At 41.5% G+C, this 20,420-nt stretch overlaps 1 protein-coding gene across 1 annotated transcript in view; it reads right to left on the bottom strand.

Annotated features, from left to right (window-relative positions):
- The window catches only part of LOC144938213 (titin-like), a 335,325-nt gene extending 332,380 nt beyond the window's left edge, over window positions 1-2,945 (bottom strand). Inside the window, 3 exon segments of the mRNA XM_078866029.1 lie at window positions 510-797; window positions 1,564-1,761; window positions 2,855-2,945. Of these exon segments, the coding sequence (XP_078722155.1) occupies window positions 510-797; window positions 1,564-1,761; window positions 2,855-2,945 (577 nt within the window).
- Window positions 2,946-20,420: the final 17,475 nt, after the last annotated feature.

Below are 20,420 nucleotides of genomic sequence, written 5' to 3'. Positions count from 1 at the left end.
CAGGCAACAATGGAACAGAACGCATCACAGGTGCAGGCACAAAAAGTGCTTGAAGAATAGAAATTAACAACATTAACAAAAATAAACAGGCATATTGCACCAAAAACGAAGACGAGGTAATGAACGGCATTCAAGCAATACAACCACAATCTCAAACAAAAATTCTACAACATTGCTGATGAACAAGAACCTGACACTAATCAACTATCCTTACAATAATACCCTAAGCATGTGGAAGTGCGACAACGCTAATAACCCTGATACGTGTGACTGTGGTGAAACACAGACCAAAGGACCATTGATCGATTGGTCTGTTGGCTGCTGGAGGAACCACGAACAGTGAAGGACCTTGCCAGAGCGACGAACCAGGGCCATATAAAGCGCCCGATACTGGCAACAACAAAAAACTTACGACTGTGGTTGCAAGACACTTCGTGCGCCGCTTGTCCCATTTAACAGCGAAAAAATCGTGCATGAGAACAAGACGTTTAAAAACAAAATGGCCGCACCGGTCACGAGGAGTTGCGCGGAGGAGGTCGCTCGCCCCACGTTGTTGCTCGCTGTGACGGAGTAGGTGCCGGAGTCTTGTGGATAAGCCTCTGCGATAATGAGGCTGTAGAGATCCCCATCCTGGACAAGTCTGAAGTCCTGGGAGCTGTGGATCTCTGCGCCTTCGCGAAAGAATTTTACGGTTGCCGCAGGGATTCCCGTCACGCGGACATCCAGACGCACCTCTTTGCCCTGGCTCACAGAAATGCTCTGGAGTCTCTGGGTAAAGTTTGGCGGTGCTGTTTGGGCTGCATAGTCACGAGTGGGTGGGGAGGAGCACATAGGAACACATTGTATGGTTAGGTTAATGATCACTGCTGCTTGGGCGATTTACTTTTCAAATATAATATAAGGTGGGATTAAACGACCTCTTTTGTCCTGTTGCAAACAGAAATTATGTGATCAGCCATAGTTCGAGGCGATTGGTGCACTTTAGATGCAACCGGCTAATAGTTATGCAGCTAAACAGACAACCCACACCTGAGCACCAGGACACAAAGGCTGTTAGCCCACTCTACTGTATTTCCATGTGGATGGGTACGCACCGCTAGGGCACAACGCATCCACGTGACAGCTTTTGTGGATATTTGTTATAAAGTAAGATGATAAATCAATTCCATCGACATTGCTCTACTGAAAATTACAATTCACAACTTCGATCTGTGGTCGATTACTTGGGCCCCTTTAAAAATGGCAGCCGTCCCCACATCGTGCCTGCTCCCTAAGGTGAGAAGCCTCCTGCAAGCCACGCCCAAGGATGGCATGGGTGACCATGACAATGACATTACCAAGTCCTCCTCACACCCCCCCCCCCCATACAGGGACACACGTGGGAAACAGAGGTGAAACTTTTTTGCAACTATTTTGGGCCCTATCTGATGAGTCGAGAAATCAAACCGGTAATTAATCGGAGAGCCCAACTTTAGTCAGGGAAGATGCTGTATTCGGAAGTTTGACCGATGTCCATTGATGGGTGCTTTTGGCGTGCCTGACGCATTGGTGCCCGTTACTCACCGGTGACAAGAAGCTCTGCAGTGCTAGTAGCCTGTCCAGATCCATTGGTAGCTCGTAAAGAGTACTTTCCACTCCGTGCAGCCGAGACGGCGGAGATCGTCAGCGTTGCGCGGCCGCTGCTGAACGAGATCTCCGCGCCTGGTGCGGAGGAAATTGCCTGGCCATCTCTGAACCAGCTCACCTCAGGAACTGGCAAACCTGCAAGGGAGCACGCGCAGCACCGGCGCACAATGAGTGCAATGCAACACACGTGAGAACGTCATGGGCACGGCCCTGCAATTGCCTGCTCAAGACAACCGGTGGTGGAAAAGCCTCCACTAAACAGAGCACTTAGAGAGCCCCTCTGGCATTGCCGTGAGGTGGCAAAGGTGGGATTACCCACACTTTACCCCACCGCACATGATCATCCGATTCACTGGCTGCAGCGTAACCATTTATACTGCTAGGTAGACAGAGCAGGATGGAGGGATTTAATTTATTTGCTGGTTGTTTCAACTGCCACGCTGGGAGGTCGAATCAAACTGACGACCTCTGGATTGCAAACCTACCGTTATGTAGCACCGTCCGTAGCCACCGTGCTAATCGGAGGTGCGGGGGAAGGACAACAAACTAAACCACAAAAACAATTCGGTGGCAATCCACAACGCATTCGCCAGCGAGTAACAATAAGACGACTAGAGCGGTGTATTTACAACAGCGAGATACATTACAGTTATTCTTAGAGGTTATTTTACACCTCGTGGTATACACGCCAGGAGAAGCTGATTTGTTAATGCAAATGAACGGCAAAAAACTTCACACGTAGCTATTTTGTAACGTGCGTGCATTCCACTTAATTTTATCTTACCAAGAGTACTTTCCCATTTGTAGAATTAACGACTCGATTTAAAATAGAGCATGGTGTTTTCAAGATGATGTTAGTTTCTAAATGCATATTCAAATGTGCAAGTAAAAATCAAAACAGAATGATAATAAATTGACAATCTTGTCAATTAACTGCTGGATGATGGTCTCCCCATGCAGGTTCGTAAAATTAAGGCTATTTGAGCATATTTTACCACACTGGTCAGAGCAGGTTTGAAAGAGGGGAGGTTGATAGCAACTTTGATCACTCACTACTCATATTAGCCACATGTGGGAATCAAACTTAGATCACCAAGTTCATACAGCAGCATGCTAACCACTGCCCTATGAACTCCCCAACAACATACTATGTATAAATATCACATATAAACGTAACGTGTATAGACTAGACAAGGTAGGTACGGTGTATACACTTGGAATAACTTACCACTAATTTCAGCCTCGAACGTTGCAGCACTACCCTCAAGTGCTACAACGCTCTGCAGAGGCTTTATAAATGATGGTGCTTTTTCAGTCATCCCTTTAGGCACTCTGCAGAACACACAAACGAGGAGCATGTACGCATTAATACACCACATTCATCATGAATGCAAATAACAAAAAATGTATAAAGCGCCCTTAAATAATCCTTATCGGAGTGCTATCAATTTGTGAATTTGCCTCCCAAAGGTGGGAAACCCCCTAGAAGCCACGTCCAGGGCAATTTTGGCTGATGATAACGATGGCGTCACTCAGACCCACCCATCACCTCTCGTCCAGCGACATACGTGAGAATGGAAGTGACACTTTTATCCCAATTCTTTTCACGTGACCTCTTTTGCTCGTCACAATGTTCCAATTTCCCGGTCCATTTCCAAATCAGTCATTGAGTCCAAACATGTCCCAAACAATTATTACATCACTGGTCAACAAAAAAAAAATTCTGGCCTGGACTTTTGCAGCTGTTTTAAGACTAATTTCAGGGTGCTGATTCCAAATCTGATCTCAGATTTGATCTATTACATCTCATTTTTATGCTATCGGCATACCCCATTTTAATTGATTTTACCTGAAATGTACTCTGTCACTTATGATTGCAAGTTGTTGCGAGTCAGTGACTGCTTTAGTGTTAAAATATGGTGCTGTATTTTTAGGATAGTGTGTTTATAATATCATTTTATGTAGATATCCACATTTATTTAATATTTTTCTTCTGCAGTTTTTATTGCAAATGCAATATTTGATATCTCAAAAACCTAATGTGATAGACAAAAACTGATGCCAGATTTGGAATCAGCACCCCAAAATTACTTTAAAACCGTTGGAATACCTTATGCCAGAAAAAGTGTGTTGACCAGGGTAATTATCGACGCGTTAATATCGCTCAAAAATGAACGCTGAACGAAATGTTACCGCCTTTGCGGAATTTTTATTCGGAAAATTTGAAACCAATATGTACTGACCCCAATATTAAACGTGTTAACGGCTTCATAAAATAATGCAATGGTTCTCCAACTTTTTTTGGCCCGCCAACGACTCAGCCGATGCAAAGATTTCCGCAGACCACCCAGGCCAGCCCCTCCCGGGTGACAAAACGCATTCACTTCTCTCTCTAAATACCAGTTAATGCTAAGTGATTAATATGAGCGGAACATAAAACGTATATTTTTGACACAGTTAAAAGTATTTTTTTTATAAGGGGGGTTATTTAGATATTATATTTAGGGTAGTTTAATCGGGGAAGTTTACCAAATTTTTTTTTTTATATGGTAAGAAAAATGTATTTTCGAAACAAAAGGTATAAACATAGTCATGATTTATTTTGTAGGCATATATGCCTACACACCCTACATACAATAAAGTCAGTAGTATCTACGATAGAGTCAGTAGAATCTGGCTACACACCCTACATACAACAGAGGCTTTAGTATCTACTATAGAGTCAGTAGTATCTACTATAGAGTCTGTAGTATCTGCACACATGGGGGGGAGAAGAGGACATCAGTGGGGGCGACGGGCAAGGTGCGACGCGTCGAGAAGCACTCTGCAGGAGCTAGAATGAGGTTGCAGCAGGCCGCCGAAATTCTAGTTGCAATAAAAAAGCATAGCTGGACACATAGCTGCTACTTATTTCCCACAAAATTCAGAAACAACGTTTTTTGTTATTGCTAGACAACTTGAACTGTCTATCTTCTTGCTTCTTTCGGTAAAGTCACGTAGAAGGGAAATAATAAAATAGCAAGTGTTCTATCATTTCCAAGCATTGTTGAGTTGCTCTCCAATGTGCTCTTCTCCCCGGAAAGCGCCGAGTTCTAAGGTGCATTTGCATATCCATTGTGTGAGAAACTGTCATCAATTCCTTTACATTTGTGTGGGGGGGATGGGGTAAAAAAAAAAAATTCCAACCATCTACGTAGACTTTAAAATAGCAGTAAGACATCATGCCGCATTGTTTAACTCCATTACACACTTACAATATGCCTGATATATTTTATCTAATAGAATGTAAATACTATGCTATATATTGTGCAATTGCTGTTGACCTAAATACGGATATGAATGTAATTATAAATATTATACATGCACTGCAGATGCAATATTTTTATGTAAGGCCTAATATATAATCAATCTATATCCTACCTAACGCTGCGTGCATTTATATGTGTTGCATAGCATATGAAATTGCTGCTGCTTGTCTAAATTAAATCGCTTTAAAGACAATACTGCAATTGCTTTATTCAGGGAGGTAATACTATATTTTAAGACACTGCAGACCTTAATACAAAAAAATATGCAAAAAGGTGTTCATGGAAAGGACCCAGAGCAAGCCAACACCTCCCCCAAGATGGTAGGTACATGGCACCACATGCACCCATGGAAAATAAATGTAGCCATGCTCTGACACGGGCACGATATATGCCAACAGCTGTGTGACCTCTCTGCCAGGTAATCAAGCCAATGCCACCGCAACCAGCACAACCACCAGCACCATGGCATCTAACGTGCCGTATACATTTTCACATGTCGCAGACAGATCACTGATTCATGGCTGAGCGTTTGGGCAAATTATGTTTATGACAACCTTTTTAAAGGTGGCTTTTCAATCTTGCAATCTTGCCGGTTTTATGCTTTGGAGTATTACAATGTCAGATTCGTTCTAGTGGAATGAAGAAATATTAGGTGAGCTCGAGTGAAAGCATTCCAAATGTTAGCCCAAGTAAAGAATTTAAAGGCGAAATACGTTTTCATTAATTTTATTTGCACTAGTAGTATTTCAATAATGAGAAGATGAATTCAGCTAAAGGTTGAAAAAAGATTACGTAACAGTGAATGAAAATTAATTGTCTATCCACCCTCGTAATTATACGCAAATGTAAATTTTAACGTGCAAAAAAACCGCACCTTTGTTAATTATTGAAACTCAAGATAGATGAGTGAAAAACGCGTGAAAAGTATCTTCCACGAACATGTATTCAGCACGTAATTATTTGAGAAACCTGACCTCAATTATTACTTAAAAGTGTATACTCAGGCTGCAAAAAATAACCATACATGTTTGTGCACTTGCTCATCCCTTTTGACTGACAGGCAGCACATGTCCAGCCACCCACTGTGCGGCCGTATCAGGTGGCCCTGCTACAGCTGGCCATATAAAGGCATCTGTGCCCAAGCGCCTCTCCGTACCAAAGTAACAGCGTCTATTCTTAGGCGGTGACAAATGCCCGCTTGGCACAAAGCCTCCTAATTGAAACGAGCTATATGCAGCACACATATGATGGTGGTGTATGTCAACACTTGCAATTTCATATTTTGTCTATGAATTTTTATTTTTTTCGGGTGCATTTTCTTGCATTGGAGCTCTACAAGTGTCCAGAACGCACTAATAATCACTGCGAACTCGTGATCGCAACCGACGGCACAAATTAACACGTGGGTCATATACATTTACAGGCAACTCATGAAAACATATTTTCTAAATGAGCACATTTTAAAGTTGTGCATCTTACAAAAAGTAGCAATAACTTTTGCATTATGTTGCACATTTCTGTAAGTTTTGTTTTCAGTGATAAAATGTACATGTCGTGATTATCAAAAATGGAAATTATGTCCAACTTCACAGCATACAAACACATACATATTTGTGATTCTGTTAATTTAACGGTTCGATTACACATCAACTAATTTGCGCATGTTTTAAGCAGACCGCTAGTGCTGCCACTTAAAATGCAATGGCATTTGAAAACAGTTCCGCCAATTATCATACTTAAGACAGTTTCTCCCCACTTGTGCAAACTATGAACATATTTAATTCAGAACATTTTCTCACGTCTAGTTATATTTGCATATTTCAATGCATAACCATTCACCTTTTGCAACTCGTATCAACCTTTTTTTCAATATATTCTCACGAATTTTAATGGACATTACCCACTCAAAACCACACGGTCTCAACGATCCGCTCAATGTATCAGAGTCGACTCACCTTGACACTCAAGAGTGCCTAAAATAACAAACCGTGGGGGCTTGGCCCAAATCTGCTGATATTTTGGAGAACTTCAGTGAGAGGAGCGTCGAGTTGAACAAACACCGCCGGGGAAACGGAGAGACCCTCTAACGTTACGGGACCCAAACTACACGTCGTGGTGGGACGTGTAGTTTGAAAAATCCCACGCAATCCCTAGACCCGAGGTAAGGCAGGGACGCACCAACCGCTCAAAAGCCACAAGTGAGACATTTTGCTATATATACCCCAGCAGTGCCCGATGGGCCACGTCCCACTAAGGCCACCACCGCTTTCCCATTGGCTGCCCACTGTTGCGCACAGAACTCTGGGCAGTCGAAAACTGAAGCCTTACAAAAGTGGGCATGACAAATCGGGGCTTGTCATCCACGCCACCCAGCTGGCACCATGCTCAATATTCATGAGGAGGTACCAAACGCCGACATTTTACGTGTGTTTCTGTATCTGTGTTCAAACAGCAGTCGGCAAAAATTGGAGTCAACATTCTACGAAGAATCTGCCATCACGTTCAAATGGCTGTCATGAAATTGACGTTGTTTAAAATGGATTTATTTCGTTTCGTGTTTTTTTTTTTTATACGGGACCCTACAACAATGTATATGTAAGCAACAGCTGACTCTACAATATGCAAGTGCCAGGCACCAATAGGCCCAGGTTAAATATAACTCAGTGATGGCATCTACAGGGCCCTCAGTTTATAACTGTCGGCAAGTGCTGCTGTCAGTCAAGGCCCCGGTCCCATCAAGATGCCCGTAGACAATCCCGGTTCACATACCCAGCTGAGACACGTTACTTAAGCAAGGAGGAAATAAGAATACGCGTAAGAATGCATTGAAAATCTCGGCATTTCAAATTGCAAAGGTTTTATTTACAAAAGACAAATTCAAGGGAAAGATTAAACACTTTCCACATAAAGTTGTTCCATTTCGCTTGCAATGAAAACGCCTTTTGTAACTCTATTGCGAAAAGCAATACACACTTTTGTAATTGTTAAAACTTTCACACCGCACAAATTACTTGAAATAAACTGCCAAAACGCCATTTCATAGAAGGATATATACCATACATAGACGAAATATAAATATAGTGGCAAACGTGCAAATCCATGTAAGCAGGAATTCAAAAACAACATCACGATTAGGAGTCTTTCAAGGCTATATTAAATGTACAACCTAACATATCCGTAAAAAGTTAAAGGCGCAACCCTGCAATTGCCTGCTCATGTCACCACTGGTGGAAGGGCCTCCAGTAGAGCGAGCTCTGGAAAATCCTTCTTGAGGTTAATTTTGGCCTCTTCTTCCACGCTGACCAAACGTCTTGAGAAGAGGTGGAAGTACCCACACTTTACTCCACAAACACACGTGACCATGCTGTTCAACTGTGCGTGGTGGACCCCGTGTTTACTGCTGGGTGGACAGAGGGGTACACACGTGGGGTTGATGAAACATTCCCATAAATGGGACGGTATTTTGTTACTCAACGCACGCATCTTTTCCACTCAAAATCCAGATGTGATCTAAAGAGACACATCAGATCGGTTAAAATGTAATAAACATGTCATGGTGTGGGACTAAGTACCATTACATCGACCGCACTTAATGATCCAGGCAAATGTTCTGAGAGAATGGCATGCACGGCCATAGCTTCATGCAATATGCAATGGCGAAGTGAAAATGTGACACGAAAGCGCTGTGTATCCTGCAGGACTGTTTTACTGTTTTTCATGATTGTGTTTTCATTGCAGTTGCTGAGGACAGGCCCAAAGGTGGAAAAAACAATGTCAAGTGGCCAGCAATAAACAGCACCACTCAAGGTGTCAAACATTAATAATACATTCACTAAATCTGTTACAAAAGCCCGGCGTTCCGTGTGTCCGTTTGTCCATCAACTAAATTATAAGAGCCTTTCAGAAGTCCTGAAGCAAAAAGTGAAAGAAAGTGGAGCCCTTCCTCCCAGATGCGGAGGTATAAAGTTGATCCAACAGGGTTCCAACAATTGTCGACCCCCCCCCCCCAAATACAATAAAGTCAGTAGTACTATAGAGTCAGTAGTATCTACCAGAGGTGTGGACTCGAGTCATGTGACTTGGACTCGAGTCAGACTCGAGTCATGAATTTGATGACTTGCGACTCGACTTGGACTTGCATAACAATGACTTTGTCCCACCTATGAGATGTGGACTCGAGTCATGTGACTTGGACTCGAGTCAGACTCGAGTCATGAATTTGATGACTTGCGACTCGACTTGGACTTGCATAACAATGACTTTGTCCCACCTCTGAGATGTGGACTCGAGTCATGTGACTTGGACTCGAGTCAGACTCGAGTCATGAATTTGATGACTTGCGACTCGACTTGGACTTGCATAACAATGACTTTGTCCCACCTATGAGATGTGGACTCGAGTCATGTGACTTGGACTCGAGTCAGACTCGAGTCATGAATTTGATGACTTGCGACTCGACTTGGACTTGCATAACAATGACTTTGTCCCACCTCTGGTATCTACTATAGAGTCAGAAGTATCTACTATAAAGTCAGAAATATCTACTATAGACTCAGTAGTATCTGCTATAGAGTCAGAAGTATCTGCTATAGAGTCAGTAGTATCTACTATAGAGTCAGTAGTATCTGCTATAGAGTCAGTAGTATCTACTATAGAGTCAGTGGTATCTACTACAGAGTCAGTAGTATCTACTATAGAGTCAGTAGTATCTACTATAGAGTCAGTAGTATCTACTATAGAGTCAGTAGTATCTGCTATAGAGTCAGTAGTATCTACTATAGAGTCAGTTGTATCTACTATAGAGTCAGTAGTATCTACTATAGAGTCAGTGGTATCTACTATAGAGTCAGTAGTATCTGCTATAGAGTCAGTAGTATCTACTATAGAGTCAGTAGTATCTACTATAGAGTCAGTGGTATCTACTATAGAGTCAGTAGTATCTGCTATAGAGTCAGTAGTATCTACTATAGAGTCAGTAGTATCTACTATAGAGTCAGTAGTATCTACTATAGAGTCAGTAGTATCTGCTATAGAGTCAGTAGTATCTACTATAGAGTCAGTAGTATCTGCTATAGAGTCAGTAGTATCTACTATAGAGTCAGTAGTATCTGCTGTAGAGTCAGTAGTATCTACTGTAGAGTCAGAAGTATCTACTGTAGAGTCAGTAGTATCTACTGTAGAGTCAGAAGTATCTACTGTAGAGTCAGTAGTATCTGCTATAGAGTCAGTAGTATCTACTATAGAGTCAGTAGTATCTACTGTAGAGTCAGTAGTATCTACTATAGAGTCAGTAGTATCTACTGTAGAGTCAGTAGTATCTACTATAGAGTCAGTAGTATCTACTGTAGAGTCAGTAGTATCTACTGTAGAGTCAGAAGTATCTACTGTAGAGTCAGTAGTATCTACTGTAGAGTCAGAAGTATCTACTGTAGAGTCAGTAGTATCTGCTATAGAGTCAGTAGTATCTGCTATAGAGTCAGTAGTATCTACTATAGAGTCAGTAGTATCTACTGTAGAGTCAGTAGTATCTACTATAGAGTCAGTAGTATCTACTATAGAGTCAGTAGTATCTACTATAGAGTCAGTAGTATCTACTGTAGAGTCAGCAGTATCTACTATAGAGTCAGTGGTATCTACTATAGAGTCAGTAGTATCTACTGTAGAGTCAGCAGTATCTACTATAGAGTCAGTGGTATCTACTATAGAGTCAGTAGTATCTACTACAGAGTCAGTAGTATCTACTATAGAGTCAGTAGTATCTACTACAGAGTCAGTAATATCTACTATAGAGTCAGTAGTATCTACTGTAGAGTCAGCAGTATCTACTATAGAGTCAGTGGTATCTACTATAGAGTCAGTAGTATCTACTACAGAGTCAGTAGTATCTACTATAGAGTCAGTAGTATCTACTACAGAGTCAGTAGTATCTACTATAGAGTCAGTAGTATCTGCTATAGAGTCAGTGGTATCTACTATAGAGTCAGTAGTATCTACTACAGAGTCAGTAGTATCTACTATAGAGTCAGTAGTATCTACTATAGACTCAGTAGTATCTGCTATAGAGTCAGTAGTATCTACTATAGAGTCAGTAGTATCTACTATAGACTCAGTAGTATCTGCTATAGAGTCAGTAGTATCTACTATAGCGTCAGTAGTATCTACTATAGAGTCAGAAATATCTACTATAGAGTCAGTAGTATCTACTATAGAGTCAGTAGTATCTACTATAGACTCAGTAGTATCTACTACAGAGTCAGTAGTATCTACTATAGAGTCAGAAATATCTACTATAGAGTCAGTAGTATCTACTATAGAGTCTGTAGTATCTACTATAGACTCAGTAGTATCTGCTATAGAGTCAGTAGTATCTACTATAGAGTCAGAAATATCTACTATAGAGTCAGTAGTATCTGCTATAGAGTCAGTAGTATCTAATATAGAGTCAGTAGTATCTACTATAGCGTCAGTAGTATCTGCACGCTTTGGCGGGGGGAAGAAGAGGACATCAGCGGGAGCGATGGATGAGGAGCGAAGTTGTTAGAACTTGTGAAGAGTCGATATCAGAGGGAATTCCAAACTTGAGCAGAGAAAGGAAAGCAACAGAAGGGGAAGCGCTCTTTTGTGAGCGCGTAACCACAAACGTTAACGATAATCTATTCTGATTTAAAGCTTTCGTGACTGCAGGGATTCATATTCTTTGTTCTTTCGGTAAAGTCACGTAGAAGGGAAATAATTAAATAATACGGATATAAAACAATACAAATTCTCACGACGTTTCGACTGCAACACAAGCAATCATCATCAGGTGTGAAATCCACAGAAAGAAAATTAGAAAACATAATAAAATAATTCTCGTGAGAATTATTTTATTATGTTTTATTTTCATTATTTTATTACTTCCCTTCTACGTGACTTTTACCGAAAGAACCAAGAAGATGAATTGTATCCCTCTCTCCTCCTTGTGCTCAATCCACGCTTCCGCTCTTTCTCACTTCGTGGCTCCCTTCACTGGAACTTCCCCTCCACATTAAGCAAGTCACCTTCGCTCACTAAGTTTCCGCTCCGCACTCAAAAACTCACTTATTTTCTCGAGCTCATCCCCATGGACCCCTTAATCTCCCCTCATAACTGCCACCGTTGTTTTCCCCTCTTCGTATTCTCATTGCATGGCTCTAAGCCATTCCTCATTCATTAATTCCATGCATCATGGTTTACTGTCATCAATTTCACTTTCAACGAAAATCACGCGTCATCACCGAGTTTTTCCCACCTTCGCTTCCTCTCGTCTATTTCATTCCCCTTATCTGCACCATTACATCCATATGGGCCATTCTTAATTCTGTGTAAATCGGCCTTAGATTGGATAAGGTTTACGTACAAAAAATATACCAAACAAACTTCTGGTTTATTTTAAGCTCCAACTTTTTCTTCCCGACAATCATATACAGCGTCGAAATAAGAGCGCCAACGTTAGGGTGGCTGCAACGAAAAATAGCATGACAGCGCGCGGGTCTGCAAATACTTTTAATATCCTGCTCGCAAACGGTCTGAACGCCCCTCGTAAGGCATGGGGGGGGAGGGAGATCTAAATTTAGCGCATGCTTGGGCGAGGAAGGCACCTAACCCATGACTGCTGGGAGCCCTCGCTTCGGAGACTGCACATGGCGCACTTACTCACCACCAACTGTACCAGCAACTCGGGTGGCTCAGAATCATCAGGATCTCTTATTATTGAGCTATGCAGCTCTTTTGCACAAATGTCCAGTCTGGGGCATGGGGCAGAGGTCGCAACCGGGTACCCGATACCTGTACCCTACCCAATACCCGGCTACCCGTACCCGGCCGGGTACGGGTAGCCGTTTGCGACCCTGGTGCGGCCGGGTACGGGTAGGCCGTGAGTCACTGGTGAGTAACCGTTTGTCACTCATTTCCCAACGTCTTGTCTCTTCTCACAATTCAAGTTCCTAGAATCAACCCACCCGCGCCTGCAACATGGCTTCATCCCAGAGGTCGCAATCAGATACCCGGCTACCATACCCGGCCGGGTACGGGTACCCGTTTGCGACCCTGGTGCGGCCGGGTACGGGTAAGGAATCAAAACCCGTTTGCGACCTCTGGCACGGGGTCATTGTGAAGGACATTGCAAACGAATGTTTGATAAAAGGTTCAAGCGGATGGGCAAGGTCTCGCGACTTAGCTTGCGGACCAATGGCATGCCTTCCAAAACATATCGCAGAAATACTTTAAGTGATGCCGTTGGATTTGTATTACAACAAAGTTAGGCAAACGGTAAATAAAAAAAATATTATTGAAATATCATTGCAAAAAATGCCATATCCTTTGCAAGACAAATCTTAATTGTAACATTTTCTAAGCATTTAAGGTTAGTTTTAACCTTGCAATGGATGCCGAGATAAAACATCGCCAAAGTAATTGATTAGACGTCTACTGAAACTCGCAAAGAATATTTAAAAGTATAGCCAAGTGTAAGTGATCGACTCGCTATTTTCATGCGCATGACGTTGTAGATGGGCAAGTTGAAACGTGGTACACAGAACAGTTGTCCCTCGGTTAACGTTTTTAATCCGTTCCACGAAAACTACTGTTCACCGAAATCACCGTTAATCGAATACAGGGAATGCATGTTATAGGCAATTTCGCTCGGTTTGGCCGAAATTGGCACCTGCGTGCATGACGTAAACGTACCGTTAATCAAAATGCCAACGTTTGTCAAAAAGACGAGGTCCTACGGGAGGCGAATCGTTAACCGAAAAAACGTTAACCGATGTCACTGTTAACCGAGAGACCACTATGGTCAAGTCTGTGCTTATAACTAACAATTCAAGCTTCAAATAAAATTGGCCCCTGAAAATGTGGGGAACCGTTTTTGTTATCTTTTTTTAAGTCTGCAAATGTTCAAAGCTGGAGATTGTTTAAAGGTGCTGAATTAAATAAGACATCAGCTGTTCAATAAAAACAATCAAATCGTTGGCTACATTTAGAATAGTGTGATGCCAAATCCAATAGTTAACTAATTCGAATGATTGGGAATTTGTAAATACTGTGTTTTGTTTTGCTTCTTCAGGGCATTTCCCCGTTTACCATTTCTTTTAAATACACCAACATAATGACGACCATCTGGCAACAAAACTGACACCTTTTTACAAGGAGTCATGTTTGCATAGACCGCAATACCTGCAGTCATAATACAAACAAAAGAACATAACTCTGATAATGTGCACTGTCCTTGAAGTTGATTGATCCACACCCGAGACAGCTTTCCTTAGAGCCTAGTCTCACATGGGTTGGACCAGATGACGCCAAAAGGCGCCTTTTGGCGTCATCTGGTCCAACCCATGTGAGGACAATGCACATTATCAGAGTTATGTTCTTTTGTTTGTATTATGACTGCAGGTATTGCGGTCTATGCAAACATGACTTCTTGTAAAAAGGTGTCAGTTTTGTTGCCAGATAGAAGGGTAAAAAACCAATTATCATATTTTTGCTGGCAAATGAGGTTCCCATAGTATAATGACGACCAGTTAAAAGAAAGGATGATGATTTGCATTTATAGGGCGATTAAATTCCTCAGCGTGTCAATGGACCTTGCATCACGTCTCTTGTGATATATTGCCTTTAGCTGTACATGAAGAGGCAGTATTTTAATCACTACTGGTATTGGTAACGGTCTGAACAATGTTTTTTTTGTTGGTATGTTGTGAGTCGTTTCGAATCGACCCCATCACCAAACACATAAATTACATAATACATTATTGCACAAGCAATCAATATCCAGTGAAGGATTCTATGTTGTGTGTGCATTAGCTCCTGAAACAATGAATCCTATTTGTTAAATAAAACGAATGAATCACAAATTGAGTTGTAACAAAAAAATATACAGTTCACATTTTTACAGCATTCATTTTAATACATTCGCCATAACATAATCATGTAATGCGACAATCATAATAGATCAATAAGGTTATAAAATAAACAATGCTGGCATGCTGTAAAGCAAAGTGTTTCTGCTGTCCTTGGAGGCTGTGTTGCTCCGGCAGCGATTTCGATAATTGACATTTGAATGTCATGCATGACCATGCACTTTATTGCGGATTGGTGTGGAAAACCGTGGAAGTTTTTTTTTTTTACAAATGTACAAAAATTCATGGCAGATTCCAAGCGAGTTTGTCTAGCCATAATTGTAACTAGGTTTGCAGATAAAATGTACTATTACAAGTATATCATTTATCGCCGTGTGTACATTTTTTCAATGAATTAAAAGGGACATCCAAAAAAAATTTAGATAAAGATGTGATCATGGGCAAAGCCGCCGACGATGCCACCACAAAACCTCGTCAACGCTTTCTACCCCCTGCGAGATGCCCGCAGCTGCTCCACATGAGACACGTGACCTCCAAAATCCGGCCTCATGCTATTCCCACCATCTGGTCTTGCGTCTTCCACTTGGTTGACAGATTCGTGGAGACCACTTTGACCTGCCCCCTCCTCCTGCACACATCCTAACCGCCGGCATGGTGGTTTTTATTTAGACTGATTACATCAAAGCACTGATTTGAGGGGGGGGGGGGGAGAATGGTTGCGCTGGGTGGGACATGCATTAAATTATGAATGTTAATATTTTATGAATTTAGAAATTTGAGCGAGAAGTGTCAAAAAAAAGTTGTGTTATCACTGCAGAACTAGAATGCATAAATTATAGGATTATGCATTATTCTGATTGAGATGAATGATATTGATGTGATCACAAAATAACTATAAAACATTCTACTATTTACCACTGTTAACTACGATCTCATTACAATTTTTTTAATTTTCATTTTAAAACGCTATTAAGGCAGCATTGATTTATAATACATTCAATTCACCCCAAAACAGTGCATATGAAAATGTGAAATATCCATGATCTACATTGCTATATTATAAATAATAATCACTTCTGTAGCATTCATCAACTCATGGCTTAAGCGATCAAATGCGTTATATTTCAAAGATGCTAGTTCTCAATATTTCTCGTTTAATGGCTCCTTTCAGATTTTAAATCAGTTTCTTCTCCTAGAAATGTAAAAAGTGTTGATGTTAAATAATCAACGTGCAGTGGCACAGAGGTCACGTGAAAAAGTGTAAATTAGTTAAGTTATTATTCATCTATCTCTGTGCATACAAACTTTATATGTGCACCCATTTAATTGTAGAGAGAAGGGAAACACAATTCTTTCAGAAACATAAAAGGTCGGTATTCCAATTGCCTCTCATGCCATGTGGGCAATCCCTACATATACCATACAACAGATGCACACTTTCAGGGGGAGGGGTGACATCGTGGTCAACACACAGCACTCTGTTACCAAACTAAGTTTGATTCCCAGCCATGGCTAACATCAATGGAGAAGTGATATCTGAACCGGTCCCAACCAAACCAATTCACCAACCCGCAGTGAGAAATGCTGCGAGGCACGGTCAAACAAATCCCCATGACCGACGTAACATGCGCAGGCCTTAATCCGGTAAGGGATTAACAGAGCAAGGGGCATTATTTTATTTAAAAAATAAGTAGGCTATTAGACTATCATTAAATCTGGTGAAGTTTTAATTGACAAGCACCTCGGGATTCAACAATACGGGCTTTACGTTGTCCGCAAAGAAATCAATACACAAAGGCGAGTATGTTGTGGTTGCCATCGTCAATCCAGTGAGGAATCTCAGCAACATGGTTTATTGTAGCAGCATTTTTAAATCCTTTATATTAAGTTCACTTGCTTGCTTGCTTGCGCGCTTACGACCGTGCAAATCTTTCGGTCGTTTTTTAACCCACTTCCCGTGATCCAATCGAGCTGACATTTTGCACACAGACTCGTTGTGCGTGACAATTAATTTTCGTGAAAAAAAATTTTCCCAAAATTTTACACTTTTTAGGAAAAAAAAAATTATATTTAATTATCAATTGCTTAATGGTGGCAGGCAATCATCTGACCCATAGGTGGCAGCCATCTCAAGCCAGAGGACGAGAGGACTCTAGCCGCCACGCATATAAAGGATTTATAGTGAAAAACTTTGTTTTGACGGGTTAATTTTTTTTACGAACCCAATAATGACCCTGATGCACGGTATTCACTGCATTGCAACAAATTACTTTTCATAGAGGCGCTTTGACACGTTTATTGCTCACTGCAGATGCATGCGCACACGTGATTATTTGCTGGAAAAAAGAAAACGTGGGGTGACCTGATCTGAATGGCAACAGAAATCCATTCTAGAAAATAAAATCAGCAACTTAAAAACACAAAACACACCCATCACTGGGCAGAAGCTGCTGGAACACACATTAGAATGCTCTGACAGCAGGAAAGATGATATAGGGTAGCCTTCATCACTCCCAAAGCTCCCGATGCAGCAATTGAGAGAGAGTTCAGACTGCAGCTTGTATGACAACATTAATCATAGCCGTGCAGTTTGCTGTTCAGTGGCCACCTTTTTTCTAACTCGCATCGTGAAATTATCAGGAACTTTTTGTACAGCATGTATTTTATAGCCACCTGAATAATCTGACATTTGGATGTAGACAGGGCTTAATTTCGAATGTAATAAAAACCTCAACACCCCCCACCCCGCCAATACTCAGGATGGAAGAGGGAGCGGTGGTGGTGGGGGATGATAGATATTTTCTGGAGACACACAGCTCCAGACGAAATCAAGCCTTGGATGTAGATGGCAACATAGAATGGCAGTGACGAATGTGGTCCATACATTGCGATGGCTACACACCCAGCAAATGTGCAACGACACATTGATCTCATTGCCTTTATGCATGCTAATGAAAATCATGGTTTAGTATCCACCCTCCCCCCCCCCCCCCAATTTTATTCTGAGTGTTCTCTCAGCATCATGTCATGAGATGAAAAAAACCCATTCGCAGAGCATCACAAACTGCCTATGTACGAGCACATTTCACGGAATATACCACAAATCTAATCCTTGAGATTCCCTTCAAAGCCATCATTTATCCATGAATTCTTACCCTACCTGCTCCACAGTAATGTTTGTCGCATGACAGTCAAACCGAAACGTTTAATTTTCAGTGCTGACATTTATTCTAATTAACTGCAGAAGCAAAGAGGAAATGACTTTTTGTGTAGTTTATTGGTGACCAGGCTTTGGCCATTAAATTACTACTCTTGAGGGGCCCTATTTAATGATGTGCAGCTGTCCGGAACTTAGGACCTCAAACGGGGACGAATCAGTGCTCCGACCTCTGAGCCACACAGCCCCCTCTACAATAGCCATGTAATTTAATGCTCTGACCACCAACATACATAGCAAGCTCAGCGATGCCACTCAAGTACAGTACACCCAGTGCTCTGTGCACATCGTTGCAAACTCAAGTTAATTCAGCGTGGCAGCATGTGATCGCACTCACCTTTAAGATAATGTTAAATAGAATTAAAATCGATTTGCGGTTCAATTTTAGAAAGTAATTTTCATACCTCGAAAGTGGTCAAGCCACTTGAAAGACAGTTTCAAGATGCACAAAGGCAAGTTAAACTATTTGGCGAAAAACAAATGCAAAATTCCACATCATAGCTTGATGAGTTGTACTGTATATATTGAAACATTTAAATTATTTGTACTTTCGGTAAAATTTAATTAACTTAGTTGCGTGGCACATGTAAGCGGCAGGTTAAAAACAATGTGAGCAGATTTGTAGAAACTTGCATGGTGCAGAAAACAAAGACCACTTGCTTCACCGACACATCCGAGCAGAGCCAGCACAGAGGCCCCCTCATGGTTTCCCACTGGATATTTATGTCATGCCAAGCCAGAACCAAACCACGACTACCCTGGCCTCACAAGACATCCGAATCTGGCTCGAAGCCAATAAGCCAAACAAGGCCAGGGCCGGGGCTAATGGCGGGTTCATTTCACGTAGCAGCGGTCAGTGTAACTCAAATACTGAGGCAACCTACATGGCTCTCCACTCGTTCATGGCATGTGATGTCAGTGGCACGGCTTGGGGGTTTGAAGTAAGGAAGAACAACCTAGGGCTACCTGAGCTACACCAAAGTTAAAAAATGTTGGGGGCCCTAGCAAGGCTCGGTTGTGCAGTGGCAGAGTTTATCGCAAATGGCTGCAATTCTGTACAGCAATGCCTGCTACTACTACATTGGCATGACAGTGAAATATTGTGTGGAAGGACAAATAACAAAAATAAACCTCCCGCCACATTCGTCAATAACACCGTGGCCTTTAAAAGGATGACGAAAAAAAAGGCAACATTTCCGCCGATGGCTCCTTTATTCATATCGCACAAACGAATGTGTCGGTTTTGCACAAGTCATTTATGCACGAGATTTTGCGTAATGCTGGTGGTTAATAGTTGCACTAAAAGTCGTCACCACTGGGTGGCAAACAGAGCGTTGACAAGAAGTTGCGAATGCGTGAAGTTAGCGGGGCACGTGGCCATAATTATGCACTGCACTGAAGATAATTCAGCAAAGCTGTTGTGGTACGATGTTATTGCTCGGTAAAAAAGAGGCACAGGACACGCTTGACTGATCCGCTTTCCGTCAGTGATATTGGTTAAGTTTCGATCCACCGATGCAGTTTTTTTTTACAAACACCAATGTAGTTTTGTTGCAAAGGATGAAAATGTACCATTCATTAGAGTTGAGTTATCAGATGATTTAATGATACGATTACTCTATTGTTCATTTTTATCGCGCAGTTAATGGGATGACTCAAACATTGTTGGAAAAAAAAGCCCTCACCTCCGTTTCCACGTCTGATTTTGGAAAGGGAGGTGATGGGAGGGGGGGTGATGTCATTAGCATCAGCAGACTCACGTACCTGTCAACCCATCATCAGTGCCTACCTTATGACAGACTAATTCCAACTTTATTGGTCACCCCGTGCCCTTATACATCTCAACGTTCATCCTACAAAGTCCCATCACAAGGGAGAAACACAAACAAATTGACACCAAAAAACATTTGCCCGTATTGAAACGGCTCAATTTTCCTGTACAATAATACGGGTAAACCATATGGGTTGACAGGTATAGCCTCATCAAGCTTGGTGTGGCTTTCAGGGGGTTTCTCGCCTGACAAATGCAGCCACGAGTTATAAAGGTGCCCGAATAATCGACCACCACTAAAATAATTCGCTTTAAATGTTTTGTCGATTAATTAATACCATCAACTAATAATCCCACCTCTACTGGTGACCAATATTGGAAAATACTATACGGTACTCGAACAATATGGTTTCAATGAATGAAATCAAATGCATTTCCTTACCATATTCAAAAATGAGGCAATGGACATGAGATTGCAGCCAATTAACTGTTGATATCCTTTAATAACCTTTACCAAAGATTAATATAGATTTTTTGTAAAATGCGTATTTATAATTGAATTTCAACACAAACGCGGCACCAGTTTAATTTATGAACTTGTTTTGTTCGGTCCAGAA

The sequence above is a fragment of the Lampetra fluviatilis genome, chromosome 21 (genome assembly GCF_964198595.1).
Source record: "Lampetra fluviatilis chromosome 21, kcLamFluv1.1, whole genome shotgun sequence".
In the NCBI taxonomy this organism is placed as follows: Eukaryota; Metazoa; Chordata; class Hyperoartia; order Petromyzontiformes; family Petromyzontidae; genus Lampetra; species Lampetra fluviatilis.
The sequence above is the reverse complement of the archived record's forward strand: the minus strand, read 5'-3'. Positions and strand labels throughout refer to the sequence as shown.